This window comes from Esox lucius, chromosome 11 (assembly GCF_011004845.1).
Source record: "Esox lucius isolate fEsoLuc1 chromosome 11, fEsoLuc1.pri, whole genome shotgun sequence".
Taxonomy (NCBI): Eukaryota; Metazoa; Chordata; class Actinopteri; order Esociformes; family Esocidae; genus Esox; species Esox lucius.
In genome coordinates, this window is record NC_047579.1 from 24,638,026 (window position 1) to 24,658,696 (window position 20,671).

General features: G+C 40.6%; 1 protein-coding gene across 3 annotated transcripts in view; it reads left to right on the forward strand.

Moving 5' to 3' along the window:
* Window positions 1-5,244: 5,244 nt before the first annotated feature.
* LOC105012891 (alpha-1,6-mannosylglycoprotein 6-beta-N-acetylglucosaminyltransferase B) overlaps window positions 5,245-20,671 on the forward strand; it is a 126,431-nt gene continuing 111,004 nt past the window's right edge. Inside the window, exons 1-3 of one of the 3 annotated variants that reach the window (XM_020050582.2) lie at window positions 5,245-5,334; window positions 5,700-5,999; window positions 18,322-18,434. In XM_020050582.2, the coding sequence (XP_019906141.1) occupies window positions 5,932-5,999; window positions 18,322-18,434 (181 nt within the window). In that variant the 5' untranslated portion in view covers window positions 5,245-5,334; window positions 5,700-5,931. Of the gene's footprint in view, window positions 5,335-5,538; window positions 6,000-18,321; window positions 18,435-20,671 lie in introns of those variants that run through there. The other 2 variants (XM_010874030.3, XM_020050583.2) reach the window with 2 other exon arrangements.

Sequence of the window (20,671 nt, forward strand, 5' to 3'; positions counted from 1 at the left end):
AGAATACACTATGGGCAAAACTGTTTGCACAATGCATGGTAATTGCAAAATGTGTTTTATATAATTCAGAAATTCGATGCAGTCATGTAGAAAATGTCGCGTCCATGGGGCAGGACATGAGGTGCCGAGCAATTGTAGGGAAATACCCTTTTATTTTTAAACACAAAATAACAAAAGGAGAGGCAACCGAGGCACAGGGCACAAACATGACTGGCACAAACAAAGATCCACAACACAAAAAGATCCACAACGTGAATAGGGTCACCATTTAGAAGCAACAAGGTGCAGCTGCCTCTAATTGGGGACAACAGAAAATGGAGCATAGAGGTGTTTAGAGACATCTCTGTAGCCAGGCCCTGACTGTGACCCCCAGGTGCATAGAGATGCCTCGAGTCCTGACAGAAAAGTAAGTACACCCCCTGGAAGTTGTCTTTTATATATTTAGACATGTGGACATGTAATTTTCACATTTACACTACTGACAGATAAAGGCAACCTAATTTAACAAATTACCATGAAAGATAATACTTAGAAATATCTTCTTAGAAATAATTTCTTTCTGCCACAATTCCATAGACATTTAATTTCATGATGCAGAAAAGAGTACACCACTTTAACACCTAGTGTTGTCCCCTTTGGCTGATGAAGTGTAGACTTTCTTGTAACTGACTACCTGTCTCTTATTGTACATTGACTGGGATAATATTTTTTTCCCCACTCTTTTTTGTAGTACTGTTTCAACTGTCATGTTTGCAAGCTTTCTTGCATGGCCTGGTTGAAATGTTATGAACAGGATATTGCTTAAACTAAAGTATTTGCTATGCAAGACCTGCAGTATAATTGCTTCAAATATAATGTTCTGAAACTGGAAAAAAATCAACACTAGAACACTAATTAAAATAGCCACTGAGGTGGAGCGTGTGGTCAGCTTCAAATTCCTTGGTGTCCCCATCTCTGAGGATCTCTCCTGGACCCTCAACATCTCAACCTTGGTCAAAACGGCACAGCAGTGCCGGTACTTTTTGAGGAGGCTGAAGAAGGCCCACTTGTCTTCCCAGATCCTCGTGAACTAATATTGCTGAACAATCAAGGGCATTTTGATGAATTGTGCCACAGTGTGGTTTGGTGGAGGCTCCCTGGTCGACCGGAAGGCCCTGCAAGTGGTTGAAAACCCTAACGCTGCAAGTGGTTGAAAACAGCCCATCACATCAATGGTGCCCAGCTACCAGCCATCGTGGACCTTCAGCACAAACGGTGTCTGCGAAGGGCATGCGGCATCATCAGGGACCCTTCACATCCACGCCACTAACAGTTTGCCCTCCTACCATCAGGCAGGCAGTACAGGTCTCTTCGCTGCCTCACCAGCAGGCTCAGGAACAGTTTCTTTTCATCTATTGTGACCCTGTTGAACTCTGTGACCCATCCCATCACTCACCATACCCACCCACCCACAGCTTAGTACTGCTTCTCAGACCTTGTGGCACTACTCCCTTGTACTACTTGTCTACCTCGGGAACCTCATTGCTGCTATCCCTACATTTCAGTTGCACATGACACCTTGTCCCTTCAATTTGCCTGCACTGCACATTTAGAATTGGCAGTAATTTTCATGTACACATCTACCTCAGGAACCTCATTGCTGCAATCCCCGCATTTCAGTTGTGCACTGTCAGATTTGTCATTTGTACTTGGGTTTGCCTCATCGCACAACTATTCTTTCCCACTTGCACATACATATACTTGATACTTGTACATCTGTAAATGTTCTGCCATCCCTGATTTGCCTTCATTGCTAATTAGAACTTTCCATTTTGCACTATGTTTGTCTTCATTGCACATCTATACATTCCACTTGTAACATACTTACTACTTGTACATTTCCTGCCTTCTTCAATTTGCACTACTGGTTAGATGCTAACTACATTTTGTTGTACTGTACTCGGACTGTTCAATGACAATGAAGTTGAATCTGATCTAATCAAATGTGGTGCTGTAAAACCAACTGTGATGGTTGCGCCGCATGGCACCGTGTGCTCTTCCCCTCTCTGGCGCTCCACCTCGCCGGTGTACTAACTGCCGGCTGGAGACGATGGCAAACACCCCCCCACACACACACAGACACACCTGTTTTTGAGTTAGTCATTAGGATGTCTGTTTTAGTTCCACGGGTTATTATGTTTCATTGTTTGACCGCGTGGTGCTGCCTTTTTGCACTGAACCTTAAACAAAGACTAAGCGTTGATTCTTCGTTTGGTTGTGTTCATTTTGCCTCTCCTTTTCATGCACTCGCTTCCCTCGCACCTCACACCTACAAACAAAAAACATGTTGAGGATGTGTAATACCTATTTCAATAGTCTTTATACTCTTGTTAGCTAACTGACTTTATGCTCTCTCAATTAGTAGCATTTTATTTTTAAAGTAAGGGATCAAAGGAATTTCTCTATTTGTTGATATAAATACATGTTTAGTCAATCAAAATACACAATATATGGAATGTATTATTAACACGAAGAAAATATTAACATCAATAGAGATTTTTCAAGAATACCTGCATTATAAAGAATTGTCATTGCATATTTATGTCAGTTTTTCTGTCTTTTTAGGTTTCTGTTTGTTAATAATGTACTGTGATGTGTCAAAAGTCGGTTTGACATGTTGACTCAAACATTTTAATGGGAGTAATTTTCCATGTACTTCACATAGATCCATGAAACCCTCAGTAAAATAATCACTATATTATTGCACATTCAAAATGATCATTCTTTATATATATAGACATTTATTGCCAATAAAACAATTTATCTTAAGACTGGATATCTAAAATACTGTAGGTATTTTTCTCAACAGTAGGTGAGAATTAAATAAATATTTCCTGTTAGAAGCTGTCATTGGAGTCAGTGTCAATTAACAAAAAAAAAAACAATATGGCATACCTAGGGATTAGCAGATGATTACAAAAGATGGAAGCAACGTACAAACAGGCTTCCGCCCTGACAACATGTAAAATAGCGTTAAGATCTTGGATTGCATTAGAATGCTAAAAACAACAGCACAAGCCTGTTAAAAGTAATTAAGTAGCCACTTAAACATAATTAATTTAGGTTAACGAAAGAAGTTGCTTTAAAACTCCATTTGATACATACTGTTATTTAGACAACTGAGCATTCATCAACTGGATACGCATGTGAAACTAAAATAATATTTGTCTCTACTGAGCCTGCAGAATGTCGATCAATGTGTGTTTGATGAAAAAGCCAAAAGAGGTGATAACGGATATGAAGCCCCTGAGAATAAAAGCCTTGCCCAGCTTGAGTCATTGGCCTGGTGGCAGCAAGCATCACTGCGTTAGCTTTCTCTAAGTGTGATTAGCCTCTAGTACAAATCCTCTTAACCCTACCAGTCCCAGAGACCCAATAAAAAAATTGCACTGCGATTGTCCCACTGAAACACATTATAAGTGAAAATACAAACAATAACTAATGACGGAGGCAGAGCACGGGCCCACTTTTTACCAAACATGTGCCCTCCACCCACCGCGGGCCCTGGTGCAACCGCACCCCCAGCACTACGCCAGTGCTGCCCTTAGTGTATCCAGTACAAACCAATCCTGTGTCCTTGGTTATCTATACATTGTTTATTAATGTTTAAGATAAGTGGAAGAGTAAAACTATAAGGGAAATGCATATTAACACATTTTGTTTCATATACTACACAGAAACTGTGAGAAGGAGAGTGAAGGGGGGAAATATAGTCCACTGCTGTGAAACAATAATCCATGGCCAAAGGAAGCACACCTTCATGTTTTCTATGTCTATTTCTGTCTGGTCACAGCCAGTGTTTTCCTGTCAGGCTGCCCTACAGCTCTCTTATCCTTCTTCCCCCTGCTCACAGATGTCTGTCAGAGTAGAGGTGGAAGAAAAAGCAGGATGGAGGCCAGTTACTCAATACAGCCATGTCACCACTAGACTGTGTTTTATCCCATTCTGATCAGATACATCTACAGCAATACGGAGGAATTCTAGGACACTTTATCATCCCTTTAATCTTCCTTACACCCTAGTTGCATATTGTCTAGTTAACTTGACGAACCATCTCAATGCAGAGATCTCTTGCCCTCTTAGCAAGTGTCTCCCTCTGTGAACTGGCATAAAAGGGAGACTGAGATTAAACTAAAGAGAACTGAGGAGCAACTGATAAAGTTAGCTGGAGAACCTTCTGAGATGCATCTGGTTCACAGAGGGACACACTGTACATAAAGTTCCAGGGATGTTAGGTTTGTCTGTCAGTCTCTCTCTATTAGTACTCTAGGGCTTTGTGTGCTTAGTCACAGACCCTCAGGCCTGTGCCTACCATTGAGGAAACCAAGGCCATGTCCCCAGAATCAAGGGGATGAACAGATAAACAAATGTCTAAAGCAAAGTAGAATTTTGTAGAATTCAACATCACTGCTTGCTTGCATCATTGCCATTTTGATGACTGTGTTGTAGGGGGAAGCCAAGCTGACAGGCAGAGATCTTGGTTTTATAAAAGCTGTTCGGGGTGACAAAGAGGTGTAGCTGCAGTGAGGGAGCAAAGTCTTTGACTAAAGATTAGTCAAATACTTCTGATAATGAAGACAAGCACACTAGGTTGCTAAATAAATCACAGAGCTTTATTTATTAGATGATGACTGTTTTCTAACCAGCTAAATTAAATGTATCTCTAGATACCATAAACTCTGGTGATATGTTTTGTAGCACAAGTGAACTTCTCAATGTTTATCTTGGGTGAGGAAGGAGCAGAAGTTTGAAGGGCTCTGGGCTATTGTCCGATTTATTTAGGAGAGCTACATCTGAAATGCTGAATGTGGAAGCAATGTTTGCAGTGCCAATGTTCTCAGCTCTATGTAAAAAGGTATAGAACTGAAGGAAATTTGCTTAATGTTAAAAGGATATTTCAGTTGTAGACATTCCATAAAGAGTTTAACAAAAACAGTGTCCCGACCCAATTTTCAAACAAAACTATTGGCCAGTTATCATACTAGCTAGCTGGCACTGCTTTCCCAGATCTGGAATAAATTCGATAAAGTGAAATGCCAATGTCTGCAAATCCCTGTTACCCGTCTTGGTCCGCTATCTAGGTACATATTCACAGGACTTCTGTGCATCCTCGGTAAACATATACATGTAGTTGCCATAGTCATCGCAGCTATAGGACCTAATGTTCTTCATGCCAACCAGTGAGCGCCGCTGTTGCTCTGTGCTCAGCTGCTGACGACAAAGGGAACTGGCCGTGGTGCTGATTAGGTGGTGAAAATAATTGTACGGATCAAGAGGAGTAATTTACACACCAAGGTATGAACTCTATTTTATTTCTCTGGTGGGTAATATCAAACAAGCTTATTTTTATTTGGTCTTCCATGGGCTACTCTGCCAACTGGGATTTTTTAGAAAAGGAGTACTAAAACAATATCACTTATGTTGTATTATCACTCGTTAGATGGCGCTGCAATAGACAATAGATTTTCTTGCACAATATGGAAATACACTGCCAGAGCATACCACACTCTGCCACACATGAATGAAACAGCAGTCGTTTCCCTAAGAATTAAACATTTGGCTGTTTCTTATGGACTTTTACCCTTCATAACTCTATAGCCGTCCCCTATTTGAAACACGTAAAATGTTTACAGAACAAGATTACTTTTGTTTTCCAACAGAACGGCTAGAACCCATTGCGCAGGAGACGGAGTTAACGGACTAGTTGCGGAGGAGAACTGTTGTAGCCTATGCAGCGGGGCACGCGAACATATCGCTGAACTTCACCCTTTCTTGAAGCACGTGCACTATTGGTTATCGGTAACGGAGTTAATTTATAATTACTACATTGACGTCTGCGGTTTACTACACTTCAATGGTCGGTGGATTTGGTGTTTTCTCTTTCTTCTAAAAATGATTGCTGTTAACACAGACTATTCAACTATGGTGAGAAGATGCCTCCTCACGTTCAAACCATTCAGGTAAGCATTTACATAAAGGCTACGGTTTTACTTTTAGTTCTCGTAATCTTGACGTTAGACAACTGGGTTTTCTTGGTGTGTTGCCTGTCTCTGTCTCAAATTTAGTTTTTAGTTTTTCAGTTATCCTTCCGTAGTTTTTAATACGAGTAATACTCTCACGAGTGCCTTGAGAGGGCTACACCGTTTATGGAAAGGATGTGTAAAAATGATGCCTCGAATTCAGAAACACCTGTAGGACAACCTAAAAGCAAGGAGTAGGAGGATAATGGCATACCTGATCCACAAATAAGCCTGGTTCAGATCGAAACATCTGGAAGTATTAACTTATTATTACTACACCAGTTTGCATTCATTATCCCGTATTTATAATTTCACTTGTATATTGCCACTATACACATAAAGTATTAAAGGTCAGTGAATTATTTCAGAATTCAATTATTTTCAGAATTCAAAGTTCCCAGCCCGAATTCTGCCAACAAAACCCGAATAGAGTGCCTACAGACATTCTACCCCACTTTCAACTTCAAATTCTCATCAGTGCCTCAGAGTTGCATGTATTTGTTCCCACTTATCTCCACACCAAACTCCTCAGTGTTTAGTTGAGATCTTTATATAGTAATTTCACTCCTCCAATGAGACTTGAAGGAGGCACATTTGGCAGTAAGTACAGCTGTGTTGGGATTGGTCTTCTTCAATGTCTCAGACTTAGATTTGGCAATTTTTGACCATTCTTCTTACAAAACAATTCAGATTTATCTGAAGCATTGGCTTTTTGCTAGATGGCTAAGAAATCTCCTGTATGTTTCTTTTTGGCATACAGGATTCAGTGCTTGACTAGTACTGGATATAAAACCCTCTGGTTCTGTAAAAGTTGCCATTGACTTCTTGGTACCCCCTCTGATAAGTGTCATATTTGCTACAGTTAAGTCATCTAGTTTGGAGGAACAGTCTGATCTAGACCATAAACTTGGTGGTGTCATAAACCTTCCACTTCTTTTGCATCTTCAACATGATTCAATGGATATTTAAGGCCTTTGAATTTATTTTGTGCCAATTCCCTGGTCTGTATTTTTGCCAGACCGGGTAAGAAGAGCAAATGTGTCTGACTGACTGATGGCAGACTGGCTGTCATCCCCTTATTAAATAGTGTAGTGGTCAGAGACGTGGACTTGCAACCTATAGGTCCCGGGTTTGTATCTCGGCGAAGTGACATACACATGTTGTGAATTATTTTGTATTGGTGAAAAGGTCGCTTGCCGAAACCTGAAATCGTATACAGTTATATTGCGACTGTTTCTGGAATGGGAAGGTTAATCTTCCGTCTGGCTAGCAATTGCTCAATTCTTATGATTATTCCTAAGAAGTTAGTAGATAACAGTAAGCCTATACTGGCTAATAAGCTGGCCAGTGGCAAAAGCTAATAGCTCATAGACGATATTTCTGATTGGAGGTAAACTTAGTAAGAAACGTTTAACTGTATCAATATCATTCACGAATGGCCAATTAGCTGTTAAAATGGCCAGTGGCAAAATAGGATTTGTTCATAGACACCAGAGGCTATAGTGACACCCATCAAACATAGAGTTCTGTGGTGTAGTGGTTAGTGACACAGCCTTTGATGTGGTTGACCTGGGTTCATATCTCAAGGGGGCAATACTTTCTGTTGCAGTCTGGCTGAACTAGATTTGCTGGCTTTCTTGTTCACAACTTTGTCTTATAGGACAATGTTCAATATCAACAAAGGAAACCTACCAAAACTGGTGAATTTATCCCCAGATCATGTGAGTCACCACACTCTACCATAGGTGCAAGTCAGTGAACTTCATGTGTGGTTTCTAGGTGATTGGTTATACTTGAACTGATTTAGGATTGCTATTTCAAAATGTATCCAACTGTCTGTACCAATTTATATAAAATGACATAATTTATTTTATATATAGATATATATCATTTCATTTCACAACAAAACAAAAACTCCCCACGAAAGTGTGGATTACTGTGTATGTAGATGAGTGTAAAAATATTTATAATTTAGGTTCATGAAATTCTGAGGCACTGACACAACACAGTGTGAAGAAGATTTAAGGGTGTGTACACATATTATTAGTATGTACAATACAAGTTGAATTCAAGACATAATAACATATTTTTTCAACTAAATTAATAAATATAATGCATAAATATAGGTCCCCTAAAATATATTTTTTAAGTAAAATCGCAGTCACAAACACACATTTACGAAACTTCCAAAAAGGAAGTGATACAAAAAGTACTAGTACAAGATATTCCTTGTCGTATTTTGTAGTAATTAATTGTGTGTTCTTGGGGTGTAATATTTTTTTTTTTATATACGTTTTACATTCAGGGAGGCCCATCACACTTTTTCTATCAAAATGGAATGATGAGTCTTTTATCTATCCCCAGTTATAAATTGCAAGTCACAGTGAAAGACAACAACTAATGGTTTAAGTATATAAGCTGCAGTTTTCATACAAAGTACATTACCAATTTAGGTCACATCAACATTTTTGCATTCAGATGACAGATCCAATAAATTCAGGTATGCTTTGTCCAGAGTCTTTAGGCAGAATCTTGATCAAGGACATGGATGACATGGTGGCCTTTGGGCAGTGACTGGTGGCAGAAACTAGACCCGCAGCACAACCAGGTGGACTTTGGACATAATTAAAAGGGACATTATCTCCACTACAATTGAAAACCTTTGAGAAGTAGCTTAAAGCTAATTCAGGTTCCGGTATAGCTGAGGTATAATACAGACAGAGATGGGAAGTATTTCTGTTACTGGTATTTGAAATATGTTTTTCAATTACTTCTGAGTGTTTTGTAATTGGTATTTCACAGGACTAAACAAATTAAAATGTATTTTGTACCAAGATACTTGAGAGTGGAGTCATTTTTCTATTTTCAAAATACTTCAAATACAACATAAAATGAAGAACAATAAACTAAGATGCATTCACATGGTGATTTTGTATACTCACACTACTCACAGTATTTCCAGTTAAGTTCTTTATAGGCAGACCTGCCTTTTTAAACACAAAATAACAGAGTAAACTAGATTCTCTCATAACTTTGTATGTAGTGAAGAAAATGCATTCTATGTCCACAGTTGAACAAACTGAATTTGTTGAACTGATTCATGGATTAAGCTCCAATACAAATGCGATTTCCAGGAAAATAGAAGCAGATTTCAATCAAACCAGATTCAACTGAACACGAATCCGTCGACAAGTTCACATGCCAACAACTGCATTGCTGAGATATTAGAGGAAATTCACTCAGAATTTGGCCTGTCAAATGAAGATGTTGTTACAACGGTGACTGACAATGGGTCCAATTTCTTTAAGGAGTTCAACATATATGTTGTTGCAGGTGAAGAGTATGATGAGACAGTAGAGGATGGACTGTCCCTCATAACCATTAATTCTTCAGGAGAAGAAGCGTCTGAAGGTGGAATCATCCTACCTTAATGTGAGATGTGCCACTCATACTCCCAGCTTAGTGTGTACCACTGATGCAAAGCAGGCGATGAAGGACTCTCCCACACTCTCCTGCCTGAACAATTCAGCCATGGGAAAGTGCTCAGCATAGTGGAATGCATCCAAAAGACCCAAGACAGCAGAGCTCCTATTAGAAGCAAGAAAGCAACATTTGAAAACACCTTGCCCAACACGTTGGAATGTACTGTATGACAGTTTGAATCAACTGAGCCATTTAACAAACTACCTGAAATGAAGGCAAAATTCCAGCTCCTTGTATTCAAAGAGTTGGAGCTTGACTACCAGGCAGAGTACTGCAAAATGAGACCTATTCCAAAGCCATAGATCCGCTGCCGGGACAGATATCCTGCTACTGTGATTCCCAACCATTTTGCTGTGCATTTCAAACTCCATGACCTACAAGCTTCAAATCTACGGTACACATCTCCCTTTTACAAGCCATCTTGGGGAGCTTTGAGAAAAGGTTCTGTAGTTATCTGGAGTTGAAAATGGAAGTTAACAAAGCAAATTCACCAGCTCATACTCCACTCAGCTGAAGAGCTTGGCCTGGTGGCAGAGAGTGAAATGGCATCCTCTTACCTCCAAGATGATGAAGAAGAAGACTTATTTGTTTTCTCAGCTATAGAAATTCATGAAGAAAACTGAGATCACAAGCCACAGCGAAGCTGAGTTAGAGACTTCATTTTCTGGAGGACACCAGAAGCGACCTGCTTCCTCAGGAGCTGTACCCACAGATCAAGCTCCTTTTTGCTCCATTTGACACAACCCTCCCCTCTTCAGCTCCGGTCGAGAGACTTTTCTCATTTGCAGGAATGATATTCCATCTGCACAGGAGGTGGATAACACCAGAAATATTTGAAACGTTTGTTGTTCTTAAAGGCAACTAAATATGCTACTAATTGAAGTGGTTGGGTCTCAACTGCCATGTCTTTGAATTGGACAGAGAGGAGGACTCTAAAGATTGTACAAGAAATATTATTTTCAGTGTTCTATTTTTTACAGTTTTGATTAGATACAGTAGCATTCTTGTAGTGACCACGATGTCCTTTGTTTTTCCTTTGTTTAAATCACCCTGGGCTGACAGGGTTTACCTACAGTATTAGATGCTTGTATCATTTGAGAAAAAACACATTGTCCAGAAGAGATTTACAAATAAAAAGATCTTCATTTAATAACAGCCCTGTTTCCATAACATTTAATTGATCCAACCAAATATCCCAAAAATAAATATTATACACCGATCAGCCGTAACATTATGACCACCTGCCTAATATTGTGTAGGTCCCCCCTTTGCCACCAAAACAGCCCTGACCCGTCAAGGCATGGACTCTACTAGACCTGTGAAGGTGTGCTGTGGTGTCTGGCACCAAGACATTAGCAGCAGCTCCTTTAAGTCCTGTAAGTTGCGAGGTGGGGCCTCTATGGATCGTGCTGTTTGTCCAGCACATCTCATAAATGCTCGATTGGATTGAGATCTGAAGAATTTGGAGGCCAAGTCAACACCTTCAACTCACTGTGTTCCGCAAACCATTCCTGAACCATTTTTGCTTTGTGGCAGGGCGCATTAACCTGCTGAAAGAGGCCAGTACCATCAGAGAATACCGTTGCCATGAAAGGGTGCACATGGTCTGCAAAAATGCTTAGGTAGGTGGTGCATGTCAAAGTAACAACTACATGAATGGCAGGACCCAAGGGTTCCCAGCAGAAAATTGCCCAAACCATCACACTGCCTCCACTGGCTTGCCTTCTTCCCATAGTGCATCCTGGTGCCATGTGTTCTCCAGGTAAGCGACACACACGTACCCGGCCATCCAGGTGATGTAAAAGGAAACGTGATTCATCAGACCAGGCCACCTTCTTCCATTGTTCCGTGGTCCAGTTCTGATGCTCACGTGTCCTTTGTAGGCACTTTCGGCAGTGGACAGGGGTCAGCATGGGAGCCCTGACTGGTCTGTGGCTACGCAGCCCCATACACATCAAACTACGATGCACTGTGTGTTCTGACACCTTTCTATCAGTACCAGCATTAACCTTTTCAGCAATTTGAGCTACATTAACTTGTCTGTTGGATCGGACCACACGGATAGCCTTCTCTCCCCAAGTACATCAGTTAGCCTTGGCTTTTCATGACCCTGTTGCCGATTCACTGCTTTTCTGTCCCTGGAACACTTTTGGTAGGAACTGACCCCTGCAGACCGGAAACACCCCACAAGGACTGCAGTTTTGTAGTTGCTCTGACCCGGTCGTCTAGCCATCACAATTTAGCCTTGTCAAAGTTGCTCAGATCCTTATGCTTGGCCATTTTTCCTGCTTCTAACACATCAACTTTGAGGACAGAATTTTCACATGCTGTCTAATATATCCCACCCACTGACAGGTGCCATGATGACGAGATTATTGGTGTTCTTCACTTCACCTGTCAGTGGTCATAATGTTATGCCTGATCAATGTATACTCCTACAATTTTACTTCCGGTTCTTCCTTTCTGAATGGTTCAAACTCTCACCAGAGCCTTGTGTTGCCATTTTGTACAAACTCAGAAGGAAGAATTTTACTAATGCATTTTCCGGGATTTTGAAAATACTAAATACATGTATTGTATCTTATCTATATACAGCTCCGGAAAAAATTAAGAGACCACTGCACCTTTTTCTTTCCTTTCCAAAAAAGTTGAAAAGAAAAGTTTTGAGTGAGGAACAGAAGCATTCAATTTGCTGTGGTCTCTTAATTTTAACCCTTCTGGTCCTCACTCAAAACCTTCCTATTCTTCTTGTTTGGAGTTGCAGTGGTCTCTTAATTTTTTCCGGTGCTGTATATCTTATATCTTCATTTTCTGGCACCAGTAATTTGTTTTTTATTTTGTTACATTGATTTGAGGGGTATTTTTCCCATCTCGGATTATAGGTCTCTTTGGTCATGCAGAAAGTTCACTTTTAGCGATGAAGCAAGGCTTCCAAATTGGAAGAAAGTTTTAGGAATGACAGCTCTTTAATATGTAGCACATTTTTTTTCAAAGGACCAAAAGTAATTGGACAATTAACTCAAAAGCTGTTTCATGGACAGGTGTGGGCTATTCCTTCGTTATTTCTTCATCATTTAAGCAAATATAAGGTCTGGAGTTGATTCCAGGTGTGGCATTAAGCTGTTGCAGTGAACCCACAACTTACAGTCAAAGGAGCTCTCAATTTAAGTAAACCAGGACGTCCTTAGGCTGCAAAAATAAATAAAAGAATCATCAGAGAGATTGCAGGAACATTAGGAATGGCCAAATCAACAGTTCCGTACATTCTGAGAAAATGTTTTACAGAAGACAGAAGCTGCTGGATGAATTCTGAAGTGTACAGGGATAGATTGTCTTGCTCAGATTCAGACAAATTCAGCGAAGTTGATTGTATGGCGCTTCACTTTACAGATGGACAGTGACCCAAAACATACTGCGAAAGCAACCCATGAGTTTTTTAAGGCAAAGAAAAGGAATATCACCTGATCTCAACCACGATCGAGCAAGCATTTCACTTGATGAAGAAAAAATGTAAGGCAGAATGACCCATAAACAAACAACAACTGTAATCAGCTGCAGGAAAGGCCTGGCAAAGCATCACAAAGGAGGAAACCCAACGTTTGGTGATGTCCATGTGTTTCAGACTTCAAACAGTCATTACCTGCAAAGGATTCTCAACGAAGTATTAAAAATGAACATTTTATTTATGATTGAGTTATTTTGTTCAATTTCATTTGAGCCCCTGAAATAAGGGGACTGTGTATGAAAAACCAAATCACCTAGACCCAAAACTCTATGTACTACCAGTGTGCAGCAAAAAACACAAAGAGACCAGGTAGTGACCCATAGGAAAAGAGGATGCATAGGGGTACAATTTACCTCAGCTTCCTTTCCTAATTGGCTATGAGGTAAGCATACACTTGATTCAAGTTGGACTTCAGAGACTGGGAATAAATCATGTCACACATTGCTTGAACTGAAAAAAAACTTATGTTAGGTAATAAAGAAAATGTTGATGAAATGGATGTTAAAGAGTACCTGAAACCATTTTCATTCAGCCCATAATGTAAACTATAGGCTAGTTAATGCATAATTGGCTGTAACTGGGATGGCTACATCTGTACATCAGCTGCGTTGAGCAGTGTCATATTGTCAGATGATATGAAATATGCGTCCATCAGAGGCTGTTGGTCGCATATATTGGCTAACTTGGTACTTAACCATGCATTCTGTTTAAAAATGCAAATAGCTTTTTTAGCCAGTAGCTTATCAGCTAATAGCCGCTGTGACTCTGATTATCAAAGTGTAGGCTATTTCTGAAATAGGCTATATGCTTAAATCTAGCTTTGACAGCCTTATAGCCAGTGCTTATATCCAGCTACCAACATCACTAAACATGACAGGACTGTATTGTTTTGCATTAATAGCCTGATTTTACTTTTTTCCAATCTCTAACCTACAGTGGGGAGAACAAGTATTTGATACACTGCCGATTTTGCTGTTTTTCCTAATTACAAAGCATGTAGAGGTCTGTAATGTTTATCATGGGTACAATTCAACTGTGAGAGACGGAATCTAAAACAAAAATCCAGAAAATCACATTGTATGATTAAAAAATAAAAAGAAAAATGTATTGCATGACATAAGTATTTGATCACCTACCAACCAGTAAGAACAGCTCTCACAGACCTGTTAGTTTTTCTTTAAGAAGCCCTCCTGTTCTCCACTTATTACCTGTATTAACTGCACCTGTTTGAACTCGTTACCTGTATAAAAGACACCTGTCCACACACTCAATCAAACAGACTCCAACCTCTCCACAATGGCCAAGACCAGAGAACTGTGTAAGGACATCAGGGATAATATTGTAGACTTGCACAAGGCTGGGATGGGCTACAGGACAATAGGCAAGCAGCTTGGTGAAAAGGCAACAACTGTTGGTGCAATTATTAGAAAATGGAAGAAGTTCAAGATGACGGTCAATCTCCCTCGGTCTGGGCCTCCATGCAAGATCTCATCTCATGGGGCATCAATGATCATAAAGAAGGTGAGGGATCAGCCCAGAACTACACAGCAGGACCTGATCAATGACCTGAAGAGAGCTGGGACCACGGTCTCAAAGAAAACCATTAGTAACACTACGCCATCGTGGATTAAAATCCTGCAGTGCACGCAAGGTCCCCCTGCTCAAGCCAGCACATGGCCCGTCTGACGTTTGCCAATGACCATCTGGATGATCCAGAGGAGGAATGGGAGAAGGTCATGTGGTCCGATGAGACAAAAATAGTGCTTTTTCATCTAAACTCCATTCGCCGTGTTTGGAGGAAGAAGAAGGATGAGTACAACCCCAAGAACACCATCCCAACCGTGAAGCATGGAGGTGGAAATATCATTCTTTGGGGATGCTTTTCTGCAAAGGGACAGGACGACTGCACCATATTAAGGGGAGGATGGATGGGGCCATGTATCGCGAGATCTTGGCCAACAACCTCCTTCCCTCAGTAAGAGCATTGAAGATGGGTCGTGGCTGGGTCTTCCAGCATGACAACGACCCGAAACACACAGCCAGGGCAACTAAGGAGTGGCTCCGTAAGAAGCATCTCAAGGTCCTGGAGTGGCCTAGCCAGTCTCCAGACCTGAACCCAATAGAAAATCTTTGGAGGGAGCTGAAACCTGAAGGATCTGGAGAAGGTCTGTATGGAGGAGTGGGCCAAAATCCATGCTGAACCTGGTGTGTGCAAACCTGGTCAAGAACTACAGGAAATGTATGATCTCTGTAATTGCAAACAAAGGTTTCTGTACCAAATATTAAGTTCTGCTTTTCTTTCAAATACTTATGTCATGCAATAACATGCAAATTAATTACTTAAAATTCATACAATGTGATTTTCTGGAGTTTTGTTTTAGATTCCGTCACACACAGTTGAAGAGTATCTATGATAAAAATTACAGACGTCTACATGCTTTGTAAGTGGGAAACCCTGCAAAATCAGCAGTGTATCAAATACTTGTTCTCCCCACTGTAGCCTATATGAAGTTTATTTTTGAGTATGTCTTTTTTTAACTTATGGGTAAAAGCACAGTGACAGGGTTAGCGTTCATGTGTGTGGTGCACATCTGCTAATATCCTGGTGTTGCCGTGTTGAGAAACATGTTGAGCTACAGACATTTGAAAAAATTAAAGACAGTTCCTGGAGCTACTTTTTTACATATTGACAATTGAGCTAAATTCCAACAGAAAGTTGCTGGCTTGTTGCATTCATTAATGATGGCATAATTCTCAGTCGTGAATTCTTAATTCTCTCCCACATACAAAAAAAGGTACAGGAGATGATCTGACTTGATCCGCAATTGTTATTCTAAGGGTGTGTGTTTGGGTGGGGTGTTCATTTGTAATTCATATTTTCATTTTTTTTTTTGGATTAATTTATCTTTTTTAGATTTTATTTTCACTTGGATATTGTGGGTTATTGCGCTGTAAATATAGCCTAAGTCACATTTAATGTGTTTTCATTTCAGGCTGTAAGGCAACAAAAGGTGAACAAGGGTGGTGTCTTTCTATATCCAGTGTACTGTATATGTCTGTCTATATGTGTTTGTGGCTTTTGGTGAGTCTCCCAGGTTGCTGTCTCCAGTAAACTTACACTGCTGCAGCGTGGGTTTCAATCCCGGGCCACTGCTCTTTGTCCCAAAATGTTTTTCTTTGTTGAATTGTTTGTGTCTCATGTTTATCTTCTATACATCAACTCTTTGTAGAGGATGTATTTTTCAGATTTACATTGCATTTTGTATACTGTACCGTGGCGGGAGTGCATCCTCTCTGGCCCACGATACGAGGCCAGTAAATGCAGTCCAGGGACTTCCCCATAACATGGCTAACCTGTCCTTAATCCGGCCTTGTTTAGGGGGAGATATAAAGGCCCTAGGTAAGCAGATCTGGGCAGATGGAGAAGTGAAAGGGAAAGTGCCACAGCATGCTGCCTTTAAAACTGCTTTGCCCTGGCGACATGAGAGCCAAAGGAGGAGGAAAACAGCCAGGGGTCAAAGGGTGCAGAGGTCATCTGAGTATTGACCAACTGCAACAAACCACCAATGTGAGGCCGACTGCTGTCAGCAGCGGTTTGCCTTCTGGTCTTTGAATCTTCCCACAGTTCCTCACTTTAAATTTTCTTTAATAAAAAATGACATCCAGAGCCCTGAAAATGTGCGATGTGTCTGTTACTTGTGCCTGTCCTCGTTACAATGTTTTGTAGACATTTTTATTAGTTGTGTATTTGCTGTTTGATAAATAAGTATGTGTCTTTATGCTGTGTGAAGTTTCTTCCGGACAAATAAAATAATTCAACTATATTGTAGTATTTTCTATTCTTAGTGTTGTGAAGCATTAAATCTGCAGTAAATGCTTTATACAGTCCCATCACGTGCAGTGAGGCTGGTAGCTGGTTACAGTTGCTGGCCGCAAGGCTGTAAAGCCAGATTTAGGCGTATGATTTTTCATGCACAGGGTATCACAGGATGAAAGACTGGTTTGCTTAGGTGTAACCTCATAATTGAAAAATACTAATACTTTTTTGGATTGCAATTAGTTTTGAGAGTCCCAATTTTCATCTTTTGATGTTCTGTAGATAGTTTGTCAAACGTGTTAATAGTACATCCATCTGTTGATAGGCAACTGTTTGCTAAGGTTAGGGTTAGGATCTTAACAGCTTGTTAAGATTCGGGTTAGTAGATAGTTAACATGTTAGTAATAGATAAGTAGGGCACATAAAGACACACACTGGTATTCTTAAAATAAAGTGTTACCCTTTTTTGCCTAACATATTATACTTAACTGTAAAGGTTAAGTATAATTGAAATTTGCATAAAATTACATCCTAGTGTTTTGAAGCATTTCAATTGGATTTAGATTAACAATTCAACTAGGGGGCACTACATCTCACTCAAAGTTAAATTGGGACATTGATTTTGATGAGGCTTGTGGGGTTGGGCATTGGGATTGAGCCTTAGAATTAGTGGTCGCTCAAAATTAGTGGATTTTCTGTTAGAAGGGTTTCTTGGGGGGGAGGACTTTACCCACAGTTTCCCAGTCACAGATCAAGCCTAGTCATGGACTTAAAATCGATGAACTGAATTAATAGAGGGCCTGGTTTTGCAGACACATATTAAGCCTAGTCCTTTAGATTTTTTTAGGCCAGAATTTTGCTTTGTAGGGACATTATATTAAATGTATTTCCTGTTACTCATTTTGCGTTTTATTTTAGATTTATTTTCTGTCACCATGTTAAGGTTAATCATTGGTAGTTTTGTAGCATCAACAAGGCTCAAAGAGATGTACAAGTTCCTCAAGAGCTGACTTTGCACACTCCACAATTTTATGTTGAAAAAATAGGCAAGAAAAGTACATCACTTTTAATAATCTTCATTATTCACAGAGTGAAGAGGGATTAGGTTTGAGTGTTGGGGTCTGTGTGAGAAAAAGGCCTAAATATGTCCCAAAATCTTTATGCCAATACACCATATATCCACAATAAATCAATCTTTTCAGTTCATAGGTTAATCCCAAAATAATTAGCTATGCAGTTCAAATACTTTTTTCAAATACTTTTTTCTTCCTCATTAATTATGTGTAATATCAATGGCCACCAAGTACAGCTCTTTTGCTTCTCTTCTGAAACCTTACTTTTCTTCGGCCTGTCTTCCCAGTCCTGAAGTCCCCTGTTCCTCTCATCATATCCCCCCTGAGTACTAACCCTGTGTCTTTCTCTCTCTGTCCCGGCTTCCCCGGTCCCTTTCCTTGCAGGATCTTTGTGGTGGGGATTGGCTTCTTCAGCCTGTGCTTCCTAATGACCTCCCTGGGGGGGCAGTTCTCTGCCAAACGACCCGGAGACTCTCCCTTCACCATCAGAGCTGAAGGTATGCTCCAGAATGTGGACGGCACAGCCAGCGTCTCTCTCTTCATACACACGCTCCCCGCACACAATGAACAGGGATGAACCCCCCGATGCTCCAGAGGCCCTTGATTGCAGGCGGTCGGCAGACTGTCTAGGGCTTATCGGGTGGGGGTTGGTGGGGGCTGTGGAGATGGGATGTCATGTGGGTCTTTCTCTTCCCTCCCCCTCACGTAGGCTCGATAAGATGTCACCCGCTTCAGGTGTTAAGTATTCATCCTGTTCAGTGCTCTGTGCTTTAAGGGGGCTGTTGAATGTCGGCGCACGCTTCCTGTGTTTGTGCCATGTGCCCCTGCATATAGAACACAGTACAAAAGCCATAGAATAGACAGTGTTAGCTTGGGCCCTGTAACTTCTAGCGGGTCACAAAGCACCTGGAACAATGTCGACACTGTGCTTCATCCTCGCTCGGCACTGTGTGCGTAACTAAGTACCTTAGCCAGCGTCAAGATGCTTTAATACCTCACAGAGGGACAGTGGAACGTCAAGAGATTCTCATTTTGCTTTGCTCTTCTGCTTAGACTATGTGCGACAGGTCGTTTGCTTTCTAGTTTGTTTGGTGGTTATGTCTGCTTGTAGACTTCAATACTAATACTGCAGTGTCCTTAACATGTACAGTTGGAATCTCTAGTGACATTTTTTCTGTCTGCGTAAAAGCCTGGTCTAAAATAGAATCCCTTGCTGTCCTCCAAACTGGATAAAATCCATAAGTGATGGATAATCTTCATGTAATGTATAATCTCCCATACTGTGTGCCAGTATCATCTGAGCGAGGGAGAGATTAAGAGGGACAGAGAGAGGAGAGAGGCAGGGAAAGACCGAGGCAGGGATGCGAGCAGAAGACTGGAGTGCTGTCTGATTAACATTAACTTCAACCCAACCATGCTGGGTTAACTCAAAAGTTTTTTCTGTGCATCTCTGTGTGTGTATGGAATGAATCGGCTGGAGTAGAGTTTTATTTGAAGCAGCATAGTACACACCAAGTCAGACACTTCTGGAATAAAGGGTGATACAGAGAGACTGTTGACTTTGTATTTTGATGCCGTTATAACAGGCATTCTTTTGGTATGCTTGTCCCCACCCACACAGACACACACACACACACACATTCTTGGTGGAAAGAGGGAGGAAAAAAGCAGAATATACCTGATAAGGCTGTATTCAGACATTAGCATAGATATACAGTTCCACCCAGATTTACTGTGTAATCTTGAAAACGTCATACACGGTACATTTCTGCAGGGAGCGATAAACCGATATGCACAACACTGCCCTGGTTTTGTTTACCATGGTGTAACAGCATCAAACATACACACGCAGATACTGTGTGTACTGAATGAGAGCAAAAATGTCATTAATTCATCTAAATATCAGCTCCTCATGGCAACATCATCCATGAATTAATCTCTAGTTGACAGATTAGCAGTTTGGATGTATAAGAAGTGAAGGCAAGTACATCCCTTATGACAAGTAACAGGCTACCCTTTTAATATAGGAAAGAGGAACTTGATCAGCATAACGGTTAACTCTCCTCCAGCAGTTTGTCATACAGGACCTCCCTTAGAATTCAACCAGAGAATAAAGCCCCAATTCGTATATTGTACTGTGTTCCCGTCATTATAGACCACTCAGTCCAGAGGCAGCCTGATCATGGCCTGTTGTCCATAATGTTGTTTCAGAGAGGTCTTATTTTGAGAGGATACGGTCTAGTGGGCAAGTATTGTTTCTGCCTACTGTGAGCAGTGCAGTACATTTGAATCATCCGTAGATTCTGCCCAGATACTGACCGCACAGCATCCGTCAGTTCAGGCTTTGATGCTATTTACATTGCTGCAGCATGATCTATTTGTCTAGGGCTTTATTGATTTGTTTTGTAGGCCCAGAGAGATTTATCAGGTCCACTCCAAGCTCTGTTGTTCATCCCCCTTGGATGAATGTACACCCTTTGGATTAGTGTCCACTAAGGATATAAACTCAAACTTGCATTGAACAACGTTTTACGCGATTGATTAACATAAATTTAGTATAATAGATTATTGTGGTTTCCTACTGCCAGACTTTCAAATGTTGATTTTCAGTTATTGCTACAAATTGATATAGTTTGTGATATACTGTTATCAATCAAATAATCGCCCCGCAAAAAAAAATTAAGGACCCTACAGTTAAATCATTGACCTTTTAACATGTCCTGTTCATTTTTAA